Raw genomic sequence first — 11,004 nt, forward strand, 5'->3', positions numbered from 1 at the left:
TTCTGCTTTTTTCACCAAAAATCCAGGTTTCAGTTCATAATATCTGAAAGGAACCCATGCCACAAGTGTGCTGTTACTCTGGCAGTCTGTTGTATCAGTCTGCTGAACGACTTGAACCAAAATAATGCATTGCTGCTGTTCGGGTTTCAGTTTAAAAACACCCCAAAGAGGCTCAAAACATCAGCAGGCCCGGAGGGGAATCGTTTCTGACCTGAGCTTGGACAACAGGTGGAGTCTCTGTGGTTTTGGCCTCCTGTCGAAGTCGCTTTCCCATTCTTCTGCTTACAAAGCATCAACTGCAGGACCTGACTGATGACTTGCTGGCTAATAGACATCCAGCCTTGAACAGGTGCTGCTGTAACCTGATGTTATTCAACTCACCTGTCACTGGTTTTACTGATACGGCTGACTGAGCAGGGTCATTTATCAGCTCAGCTGTATGTGCAGCAATAGTTTTAAAGTTAAAAATGTTTCCTAACATGAATTTATTTGCCTGATTTATTTGCCCACTGGCTTCTAATCACTACATTGTTTTGTTTTGTAGTGAACCACGGCTAACGGACCTAGAATAGTAAGATTTACTAGTGAAGAAGCCTCGAGGTTAACATTTAAACCTTTAGTCACCAAAATAATTTGGTAGCTGCAGGCCTAAGCTATACTTAAGTTATACTTAAGCCTCAAGCCTTAAATAATAGCTCCTTTCATTTTGATAAAAAAAAAAAGGACAGGACATTTATGTAGCAATAACCAGTCACTGGATAGAGCCAGGCTGCTTGTTTTCTTCCCTAGTTTCCTGCCGTTATGCTAAGCTAAAATAACCAACTGCTATGTGGGTTAATAACAACCAGCCTTCATTATTGAAATAAGTGCATTTAAAAATGCAGAAATGCTTCTTTTACATCTTTAGATCCTGAGATTTTGTTTTTCATTTCTGACCCTTATAATTACTGTTTTTGAGAAACTATGACTGTATTGTTTTTTGTTGTAAACTTATTGTCCTTATATGGTGACACAATTTAAATGGAAATTAGCAGAAAGATGCTTAGTTTTTATTTGAGGTAATAACTCAGGCGAGAAATATATTTCTCCGTGGCTGAAACGAGCTTCCATAGACTCACAACATTAACTGCTTGTGCTGGATTTAAGCTCTATGTTACATTGTTAGCTGCTATTCCAGTGTATATACTGATATTACTACACACATAGTAATAACCTTCCCTAAATTATTCCATAATTTACTCTGACATCTTAGTACTCTGCACCATTACACAAATGAATATCATATAGCACGTGTTGCTATTGTTTGTAAAGAAAAATCAATTGCTTCATCAGCTGATTGCAGTGACTTTGTGTCAGTGACCTCTGTGGGTGGCTGATATATATACTTTGCACTTTGCTTTCTAGTGTTAGGTGATAATATTTTGAGACAAACCTTTCTTTTAGTAAAAGGATTTTTGCATCACAGAACCAAAGTAGTAAACAGAATATTTCTTTAAATCCAGATGTTCTTATATTCTTAAGCAGCCTTAAGAAAAAAACATCACAACACAACAGCTTTAAACTGCTGTTAAATGAGCCTCTGTGTTTTTCACAGATTTCCGTTGCTTATCTCAGTGATACGGATGAGATGGAAACACACACAAGCCACAGAGTAGAGGATTGTTGTATTCAGGGGGCTGCAGGAGAACACCTGACTTAAACCCAAGAGTACATAATGAGAGACAACCACAGCACGAGCCCCTTTCTGTCCATGTGAAAGGATCCAGTGAGAGCCTCATGCTTGTTGCCCTTGGAATGCCCCTGGGTCTCTTACATAAGGCCTCTCGGGCCAGCGGCAGCCACATATTCAGTCAGCAGCCTCTCCAGACTTCCATAGAAACCCAGTTGCAGACAGAGGCCAGGATTCCCTGCTGCGAACCGTGGAGAAGAGTTGTGAAACACTGCAATTATGGACTTATGTAACTGCACAAGTCACTCAGAGAGATTTACGGCTAACCGTTATCACTGTTTAGGTAGTTGAGGTTTCTGGAGCTGGATAGAGGACATAAGCCACAAATATCCGCTTGGCCTTACAAGCTACATGAACGTGCACGGGTCTTTACACACAGCAGGCTTGTAAATTTCTCTTTCTGTGTTAATTTGACTTTAACTGATGGCTGTGACACAGAAAAATTTAGATTTCAAAGCACAAGTTTAGAAAATTTGTAATTGTTGCTTAAAACTCTTTTCTATATCCTCACTGAGATTATTTTTGAGTGACAGCTTTTCACCTTTTTTCCCCCCTTAACCTCAGCAGCAAACCCACATGCACCACTTGTTTCACCTTGTGCTTCTTTGTGGGTGTTTTGTGCATTTGAAAGTTCTCACAAGTCTTTTTCTGTGGTCATTTCAGTCTTCTTTCGCAGGTTTGCTTCACTTCGTGCTTGTTTTCCGTTTGTGTTTGTTTGATTGACATGTTAAGTTAACTTGGAGCTGATCCAGGGTTACTGGACAATTTCCTGACTGAGGTAGGATTATCTAGGGCAGCAAAGGCACCCCTGGGCACTCCTTTGGTCCTTCTCTGCAGCAGGGAAAAGCTGAAAGGTGCTCTGGCTTTTGCCATTACCACCTTCCACCTTCTGTAATTTACTAACTTTTTAAAAAGTGGTGCTCTATGTAAAAATGTACATTTGAAAAGCTGGAGAAAGTAAGAATGAGACTAACTCGGGTTCTTCAGCTTTAACGAACATGTTTTGCTTTAATTTCACAATAACACACTAGACAGGTACTTTAGGTATATATGTCAATACAGTGGCATGCAGAAGTGTGGATAATTTGCAAAATAGTTTAGGTTACTGTGAACAGCTAAGCAAACAGAGGATGGATTGATCTCCAGAAGGCAGAAAATTATAGATTTTTAACATTTTACGCAAGATTTGACCTCACAAATAATTTTTACTAAAGTCTCAGACCTTAATTTGCTTTTAGGTCTATGGCTTATTCGCAATAACTGGGAAAAGTTGTGAGTTTCATATTTTAAAGCTTTATACACTCTGATATTGCTCCTCTAAGGCGCTCCATAGCAGTCTGGAGATTAAAACAAGTGGTGCCCACTCAGGAGGAGAGAGCAAAGCATTTTCAGATAGTTGATCCTGAAGTCTGCAAAGAATTTAAGGTATACTGGAAATGCAGCTCAGGTGCGAAAGACAAGGAAAACTTTGACCTTTGGGAAGATTTATCAGAGGCTGGAGACGTTGTGCACCGACCTCCTGCGCCGTGAAACGTGCAAATATGACTCATTGGAGAGTCAGCAGACGAAACTCATCAGGCCAAATAAGCAAAGGTATGCTTGGGGGAAAAAAAATGGATAAGGACTTTCATTAGAAGAATACTTGTTCAACTGTTAAGCATGGGGATGGCTTTGACCATGCTGTGCTGCAGCCAGTCCTGCAATCACTGGTGAAAAGAAGAGTGGATTGATTTAAATACCGGCAAACACTGGACAAAAAGATCTGAAGATGAAGTGCAGACTTCTGACAGTTTTCCAAGACCCTCACAGTCAACCAACAGAAAAAAAGTGACCATGCAGAGGGTAAACCTATTATTTACACACTTTAAAAATAAGTCCATTAACCATTATTTGCCTTTTGGAAATAAGGTAATTGTTTATTAACTAGTCACAGGAAGTCATGTTGACCAGCAGTGGACAAACTTTTGCATGCCACCATACAGTTCAAAAACACACCAGCCGATCAATCATAACTAAAATTTAAAAAACAAAAAAAAACAAAAAAAAAACCACCACACGCACGCACACACACTTGTTTTCGATTTGCACATAGAGCTCAAGTCATAAAAGAGTAAAAGTGACCAAACATTACAAATGGAAAAAAAAATACATATCCCAGAACACATTTCTATAATGCAAAATAAATCAAAGAGTGGAAATCCAAAACTCATCAACAGGTCAACTTCACACGGTATCTGTGCTGATGAGGGGAAAAGTCGAAACAAATTCAAAGGCCACTGTATGGACTTCAGTTCAGCAAACAACCAGCTCGGCTCAGCTGTCCACAGCAGAGGACACACAGAGCTATACGAGTCATTCCCCCACACACTGTCATGAGTAATATAGTAGGATACCAGCAGACGCTGGTAAGCAGCAACTAGAGCTCTTAGTGGAGCTGTTAAAAAGTCGAACACCAGGTCTCAGTTTGGTCATGCAGACAACACAGAAGGTCCTGGATATATATATATATTTAAAATAAAAAAAACAAACAAACAAAAAACCTCCCACAGCATGGATTGTGACAAGGTGCCGAACACATTCATGAGGGTTTTTAAAACCCAACAGGCCAAAAGAAAGCTTTCCGGTACAAATTCAGACGGAGGTTTCACTAAATGGCGAACAGTGCTCGTTTCTTTGCAACTCTCTGGCTTGTGAGGCATCGAAATTTAAGAATAAACGTTTATTTAATTAATTAGGTGACTGTGCCACTGCGAGAAGTCCTGTTACACAGAGTCGACTATGTTAGTGCCATATCGCAACAGTTTTCTTTAATTAAAAGGCAAGGTGAGAGAGGTGTTGGTACGGCTTTTGTATCCAGCTAACGACTGCAATTAAATCCGAGTCAAGGCCAGACGAAAACGTCTGAGAAACAAAATCATTATAAAAACATCACACCTGGAAAAAAAACTGAATTCAGCATAGATGGTCTGTCAAAAGATTTCAAGAAGAGAGAAAAGAGAAAAAAATAAATGTTTATCATCCAAACTAAACATTACAAACAGCATCTACAGAGAATAGATCATTTCTAATAACTTAGGTACATAAATTATTATGCAATACAATACTATTCCATCTGGAGGCCAGAGGGTAAAGAAAATAGGTCTGCTTGAAGCCTACACAAAAAAACAGGAAGGTAGACTCTTTTCCAGCAGGTCCATAGGCTAAATAAATAACCTAGTGATGTGTGTGCTGTGTGTCCATTTGGAGGAGGGAATGTCCCTCTGATCCCTTCGGTCCACTGAGAAGCTTTGGCACAGAAACACCATGAGACGAGATGAGACATCACAACACGGTGCTAATGACGCTCATGCAGGCCTTGATCCAGTTCTAGTGGAGATGAGGTCAGTGCAACCCAACATGCATCGCAACCATACCCCCATACTGCCAGAGCCACAGACAACAAGGGAGGGACTGAGTGGCGGAGGAGAGGCTTGGGGGGGGTTGAACTAATGCTCAATGTATGAACATGGGAGGGAGTGAAAGGGGTTCAGGCGTGTAGATGGGCAATAATCGAAAATAAAAGGACCTATCGGGGGAAATGATTAAGCCACAAATAGTACAGCTTCCTGCAAATGATGATGATGTTTTTGCTCAAAGTGGAGGTTTTCTTGCTTCTCCTCTGCTCTTCTCCACACCCTTCATCTCACAGAGATGACTCCACTTCTCTGGCAATCCTGACCTCAGCCTCAGACCCAGGGCACACCTGAACTACGGCCCCCGCCGCCTCTGAAGTCTCACTGATCACCTCCAGGTTTGAAGCGACTGCAGCCTTCTTGTCAGAGCCGGTGTTCTGTTTGTCCGCAGCGCCGCAGCATAGCTTGGGAGCGCACTGAGTCCGACAGGAGAGCTCGCACAGGGAGTCTCGAGACTCTGAGCTGAACGTGACAAACTCGGGCTGGATGGTGGTGGCGTGGATGCCCTCGTTGTGGAATAAGTCCTTGATGCGTTTGGCCACCTCCATGTAAGATGTGGGGTCGTGGCATTTGATGTGCGCCGTGGCGATGATGCGGCTTCCGGCCAGCTGCCAGATGTGCAGCTCGTGGATGGCCAGGACGCCGTCCAGGCTCAGCAGACGCTCGTTGAGCCGGTGCATGTTGATCTGCTTGGGCACGGTCTGCAGCAGGATGAGGGCCGACTCTTTGAGGAGAGGGTAGGTAGTGTACAGCAGGATGCTCACCATGATGATGCACAGCGTGGGATCAAGGTAAAGAACCCAGCAGGGGCCGGCGAACTTCATGGTCGGCACAGTTGGACCCACGTGCAGATCGACAACAGTGTTGTTGTCATGGTAATGGTCAGCGGAGTGGCTGTTGACGCACGGATTCATGCACTTCTCACCTTTGATGCAGGGCTGCCACACAAAGGTGAATATTACAGCGTTGACCACTACGATGACGGAGCCCAGGGCGTCGCCCAGCACATGCAGGAAGACCCCGCGCATGTTGAGCTGCGACGACGAGTCGTGGTCGGGATCCATCTCCTCATAGTGGGTGTTTCCATTCATCTGCACCTCTGTGCTGCCTTTACAGCTGATTTCTAAAGATTAAAAAGGGAAAACAGAGATTAGTTTGGAACAGTTAAATAATCAAATGGACTTTGACACACAGGTTTCACACAAATTATATAGACCAGGGTTTATCCTACATAAAGAAGCATGTGTTTCCCACACACCCTGAAAGAAGATTTTATCTGGGGCTAACAGGTTTGTTAGTATGTAATATACTAAACCATAATAACACAGTTTAGGTTATCAAATTGTAAGAAATTGCAAGGACTAAGGTAACACAGTCCCTTTGTCTAGACTGACTGTACCCCCCACCCCACCCCACGGGCCCATTCTGAGCATGGGGACTATGCACACTGAACGATTGTTAATCATAGTTAAGATGGGGGGGGGGGAATCATGTCACCTGACAACAGAATTCTGTGCATTGTCCTGTTGTTTTTGGTCATGTGATAAGAAAACATGTATTCAGTTTTGAATAAAATTAAACCCCACTTTCCAACACCGTCAAAAACTCCCAGTGAACCCTACTCGGTTTTGTTTTTCTCCTGGTAAAAACTCTGGATGCCATCAAATGGCAGCCAGCTGTTAAATACAATGCCATTATTAAGAGCGAAAGGGGAAAAGTTCATGTGAAACTACATACAATGTTGCAGATTTCACTGCTGAAGACTTCATCTTGTGACTGAATCTGTGCTATATAACTGCCCAAGGCCACACTCAGGAAAACAACATGCCAGATGACCAAAGAAAAAAAACCTAAACGCAGCAAAATGCTGCTCAGTAATTCACATTAGGCAAATTCAGTTAGTAATGGCAGGCAACACACTCTAAGCTGGGGCAACGGCACCTGAGCAACGATGGCTCGCTTCCATCCCAGGGACCAAGCTGGTCTATTCATCAGTGGCTAATGGTGTGTCTGGGGCTGTCGACTCCACAGCTACACTGATGTATGGCCCAGTAACAGCAATCAGTGCATGGAGGGGCGGGGGATATAACCCCCATTTATTGAAACTGGCAGGGTCTAACAGTGCGGGGGGAAGAATAAATGAGTTTCTGTATGTTTAACCCTTCAGTTAGACTGACCAGCAGAAAGGGCCACGGAAGCTCTCCAGTGCTGCTGTGAAACTTTTTAACTGACATGCAGACACCAACATGAGGTTATCAGTACAATCAACTTGTCTGGTAAGAAGCGTTTAATGTAACAAAAATGTATGGAGGACAAGCTGATTGGCCAGCTGCTGCCCCACTTTGGCCTTTGACCGGTTTTTCTTCCACTCAATACCTTGTAGAAGCACAATTAAATTAAGAAGAAGCTAAAATAAAAGCTGCCTGTATGCAGATGAGTTTGTTTTGCTTCTGATTCCTTGCTGATAGCTGACAGCCAGGTGAGTGTAAAGGGTGGGCACCTACTTCACTGCATTTATTTTTAAGCTTTAGTTACTAATTATTTAGCAGATAAGGTAACTCACTAAGCCAGGGGTGCCCAATCCCGGTCCTCGAGAGCTACTGTCCTGCAGCTTTTAGATGCATCCTTGTTCCCACACACCCGAATCAAATGAATGGCTTGTTATCAGGCCTTTGCCAAACATGATGGCATGCTGAAGAGGTAATCAAACCATTTGATTCAGCTGTGTTGGAGTAGGGATGCAACTAAAAGCTGCAGGATAGTAGCTCTTGAGGACTGGGATTGGGCAGCCCTGCACTAAGCTCTTCAGGGGGTCAGGAGACTTTACAAGGATCCCACTATAAGTTTTAAATACCGGCCCAAGCTACAGTCAGTGTGGAAATTCAGGTAAAAACTTAAAATCGAGTTCAGTTTGACTCAGCTGTGTCAGTCAGAAACTTCTCGTTATCATTATTTAGAAGCCAGAGTTGCACCTGAGGCTTTACCCAGGAATGTCACCAACACAGAGACCATGTTTCCAAGGATAGAATAACCCAACAAATATGAGACGCCAAACACATATGTCAAGAAAAAACCCCAATACGGATTAGTCACTTGGGTAGTTCTCAGGGCAGGCTGATGCACTGTTACACAATCTGGAGTGCTAACAGTGAAGATAAAGACTGGCACATGTATCCAGATTGATGGTGAGATAGTGAGGGTGGACAGTCCATTTCAAAACTAAAGCACCAACAACTCATTGCTCACCATTTCTTGGTCTCCCATCGCCTGGGCTGTTGTGATTTCCCACCAAGTTGTTGGTCTCCTCTCCCGAAGACCCGTTTCCAGCCTTCGAGTTCTTGCTCGTTTTGCCACGCTTATTCTTACTCCCATGAGAGTGCCCTCCGTGAGAGTGTCCGTGGCCTCCGCCCGCGTGGCCGTGGAACAAGCAGAGCCCCAGCAGGTTAACCAGAAGCCCCGCGGCACCGACCCCGGCCACCACCACTGGAGACTCGATCTCGTGGGGCTCGGTGAAACGCTCGACCGCCTCCAGGACGATGGTGAAGCACAGCGCCGTGAGAAAGACGGCATTGACCAGAGCCCCCATCACCTCCGCTCGGATCCAGCCGAAGGTGTTCTTGTTGGTCGCCTGGGTTTTTTCCGCGAACCGAACCGCCACTAGAGCCACGACGAGTGCGATGACATCCGACAGCATATGGAAGGAGTCCGACAGCATTGACAGGGACGAGGTCATCCGACTGACCACCACTTCCACGATGAAAAACCCAAAAGTCAATGATAGCATGCACAGCAGCCGGGCACGATTGGGTTCGCAAGCCATTTTTCCTTCCTCACAGTCGATTCAAGTTTAAGTTAGCGTTGATAAGTTAGCGTTGAAGAAATCAGCAGGTTTGAGAAAGCCCAAGAAATCCCCACGACATCCGCTGGTTGGCTTTCCCGTTTAACTCCGGGCTACGTTAAGCTAGCTTGGCTCCCTGAGACAATACGATCGCTGGTAATATCATCCGCGTAAAACACTCTTATTCGGCGACGGCAGCAACACTCGGCTATATCTGAGGACAAACACACACCGAATCAATTGGCGATTAAAAAATGATTCAGCAACCGTATAAATACTAGCACCTTCCTCGCTCGTTTTGCCGACGAGCTCCGCTTTGCAGACGGCTGAAACTTTGCACCCGAGCCGGTAAACTTTCCACACGGAACACGGCACATAGCGGGACACGCCTACTACGATTTCCGTTGGTCGACGAGCTACAGGGAGGAACGTAATTGGTCACGTTCTGCAACTCTTGCAAGTAGGCGGCGCAAAGAAGCCAAACAACGGTGGTTGCTACGCACGCTAATGGCAATTGTAATATCGCGATGAGGTCCGTAACTGATTCGTAAATCTTGGCGTTTCAGCTGAAACCAGGTGACTGCGAAGAATCACAGAAACTGAGCCCTTATCAGTAAAAACACTTTTTTATACAATCAGTGGTCTTTACTCAGCTTTTAATCACGGAAAAATCCCTAAATAAATTTACTGATGTTCCAACTACACACTATAATTGCTTCCTTTATTTTATATTTTATTTTCCAAATGTCCGTATACTTACGCTGTAAAATGATTAAATTTTACATTAAGTTAAATACAAGTTGCCCCCCCCTCCAAGAAAAAACCAACCAAACAAGCAAACACAAAAAAACTCAGTAATCAAGCCAGTAAGCTACCAGCTTCAATGGAAATAAAGACAGATGTAACAATAAATTACATCTAATCTGCTACTTACTCAAAGCAAAGGCTTGTTTGCAAATTGCATTTTAATATCTTTTCAGAATCAGAATCAGAATCAGAATGGGGTTTATTGCCAGATGTTGAGGTTTACAACATTAGGAAATTGCTGCGGTGCTTCAGTGCAAACAATAAGAATTAAAGTGCTATGTAGAAAGAAAGATATGTGCATGAGATATACATGATATATACATGAGAATAAGAATTATGAGTGCTACGTAGAAAGATGGTAAAGTGATGACCCCTTGTGGGAGCTAGTGTTATATAAAAACAATTCCATTACTATGAAAATGATCAGCCCAGCCTGTAACTTCTATTTTTCATATACATCTATTGCTACGCTAGTGTGAAAAACCACAGGAGAAACTAGTTTTGGCCCAACTTAGACCCACTACAGTCTGTATACATATGAAATATAGCATATTGCACAACAGCCCTGTGATAGACCCCAGGGCAGATTCTTTTTTTGTGGCCGGGCAAACAGATTTATCCCTGTTAAAGTAACATAGACAGCTGTAATGTCTCTAGGCAACAAACAAGAGAAGCACACATTTCCCCACAAACTGAGTGGAGTAAGAATTCCTCATTTATCAGTCATGTTTGCTTGTTGATATATCAAGCATACACATATTAGAGCAGGGGTGGGGAACTCCAGGCCTCAAGAGCTGGTGTCCTGCAGGTTTCTCACCCTGGGTCATCACACCTGAATCAAATGATTAATTCATTACCAGGCCTCTGGGGAACTTCGAGACATGTTAAGGAAGTAATTTGGCCACTTAAATCAGCTGTGTTGGATTAAGGACATATCTAACACCTACAGGACACCGGCCCTCGAGGCCTAGAGTTCAACACCTGTGATCTAGACCCTCTACACCACTTACTGTACAGGCAGCAGAACATCTTCTCTAACTGAAGGATTCAGCTCCACTGCCACCAGAACACCTCTCAGACCACATCCTCTTTCCTTCTATAATACAGCATATCTGTTTGGCAGATACTAAAATTATTACATCATTTCAACTGCTATATAAAAAAAAACAAAACCCAAA

The 11,004-nt window shown here is 43.4% G+C and overlaps 1 protein-coding gene across 1 annotated transcript; it reads right to left on the reverse strand.

Moving 5' to 3' along the window:
- Positions 1-3,776: 3,776 nt before the first annotated feature.
- On the reverse strand, positions 3,777-9,617 carry slc30a1a (solute carrier family 30 member 1a). The gene is made up of 2 exons (XM_005731076.1): positions 8,428-9,617; positions 3,777-6,304 (listed from the first exon to the last, which is right to left on the reverse strand). The coding sequence occupies exons 1-2, from the start codon at positions 8,999-9,001 to the stop codon at positions 5,412-5,414; spliced, it is 1,467 nt and encodes a 488-aa protein (XP_005731133.1). The 5' UTR covers positions 9,002-9,617; the 3' UTR covers positions 3,777-5,411.
- Between the last annotated feature and the right edge of the window lie 1,387 nt (positions 9,618-11,004).

The sequence above is a fragment of the Pundamilia nyererei genome, unplaced genomic scaffold, assembly GCF_000239375.1.
Source record: "Pundamilia nyererei isolate P.nyererei 1_Seehausen unplaced genomic scaffold, PunNye1.0 scaffold00041, whole genome shotgun sequence".
NCBI classification, from domain to species: Eukaryota; Metazoa; Chordata; class Actinopteri; order Cichliformes; family Cichlidae; genus Pundamilia; species Pundamilia nyererei.

Excerpts from the sequence above, each read along its gene's own strand:
- slc30a1a (XM_005731076.1), bottom strand. The coding sequence starts at position 9,001 with ATGGCTTGCGAACCCAATCGTGCCCGGCTGCTGTGCATGCTATCATTG. Across the intron at positions 6,305-8,427 it reads CGATGGGAGACCAAGAAATG|AAATCAGCTGTAAAGGCAGC; the intron begins GTGAGCAATGAG and ends TTTAATCTTTAG.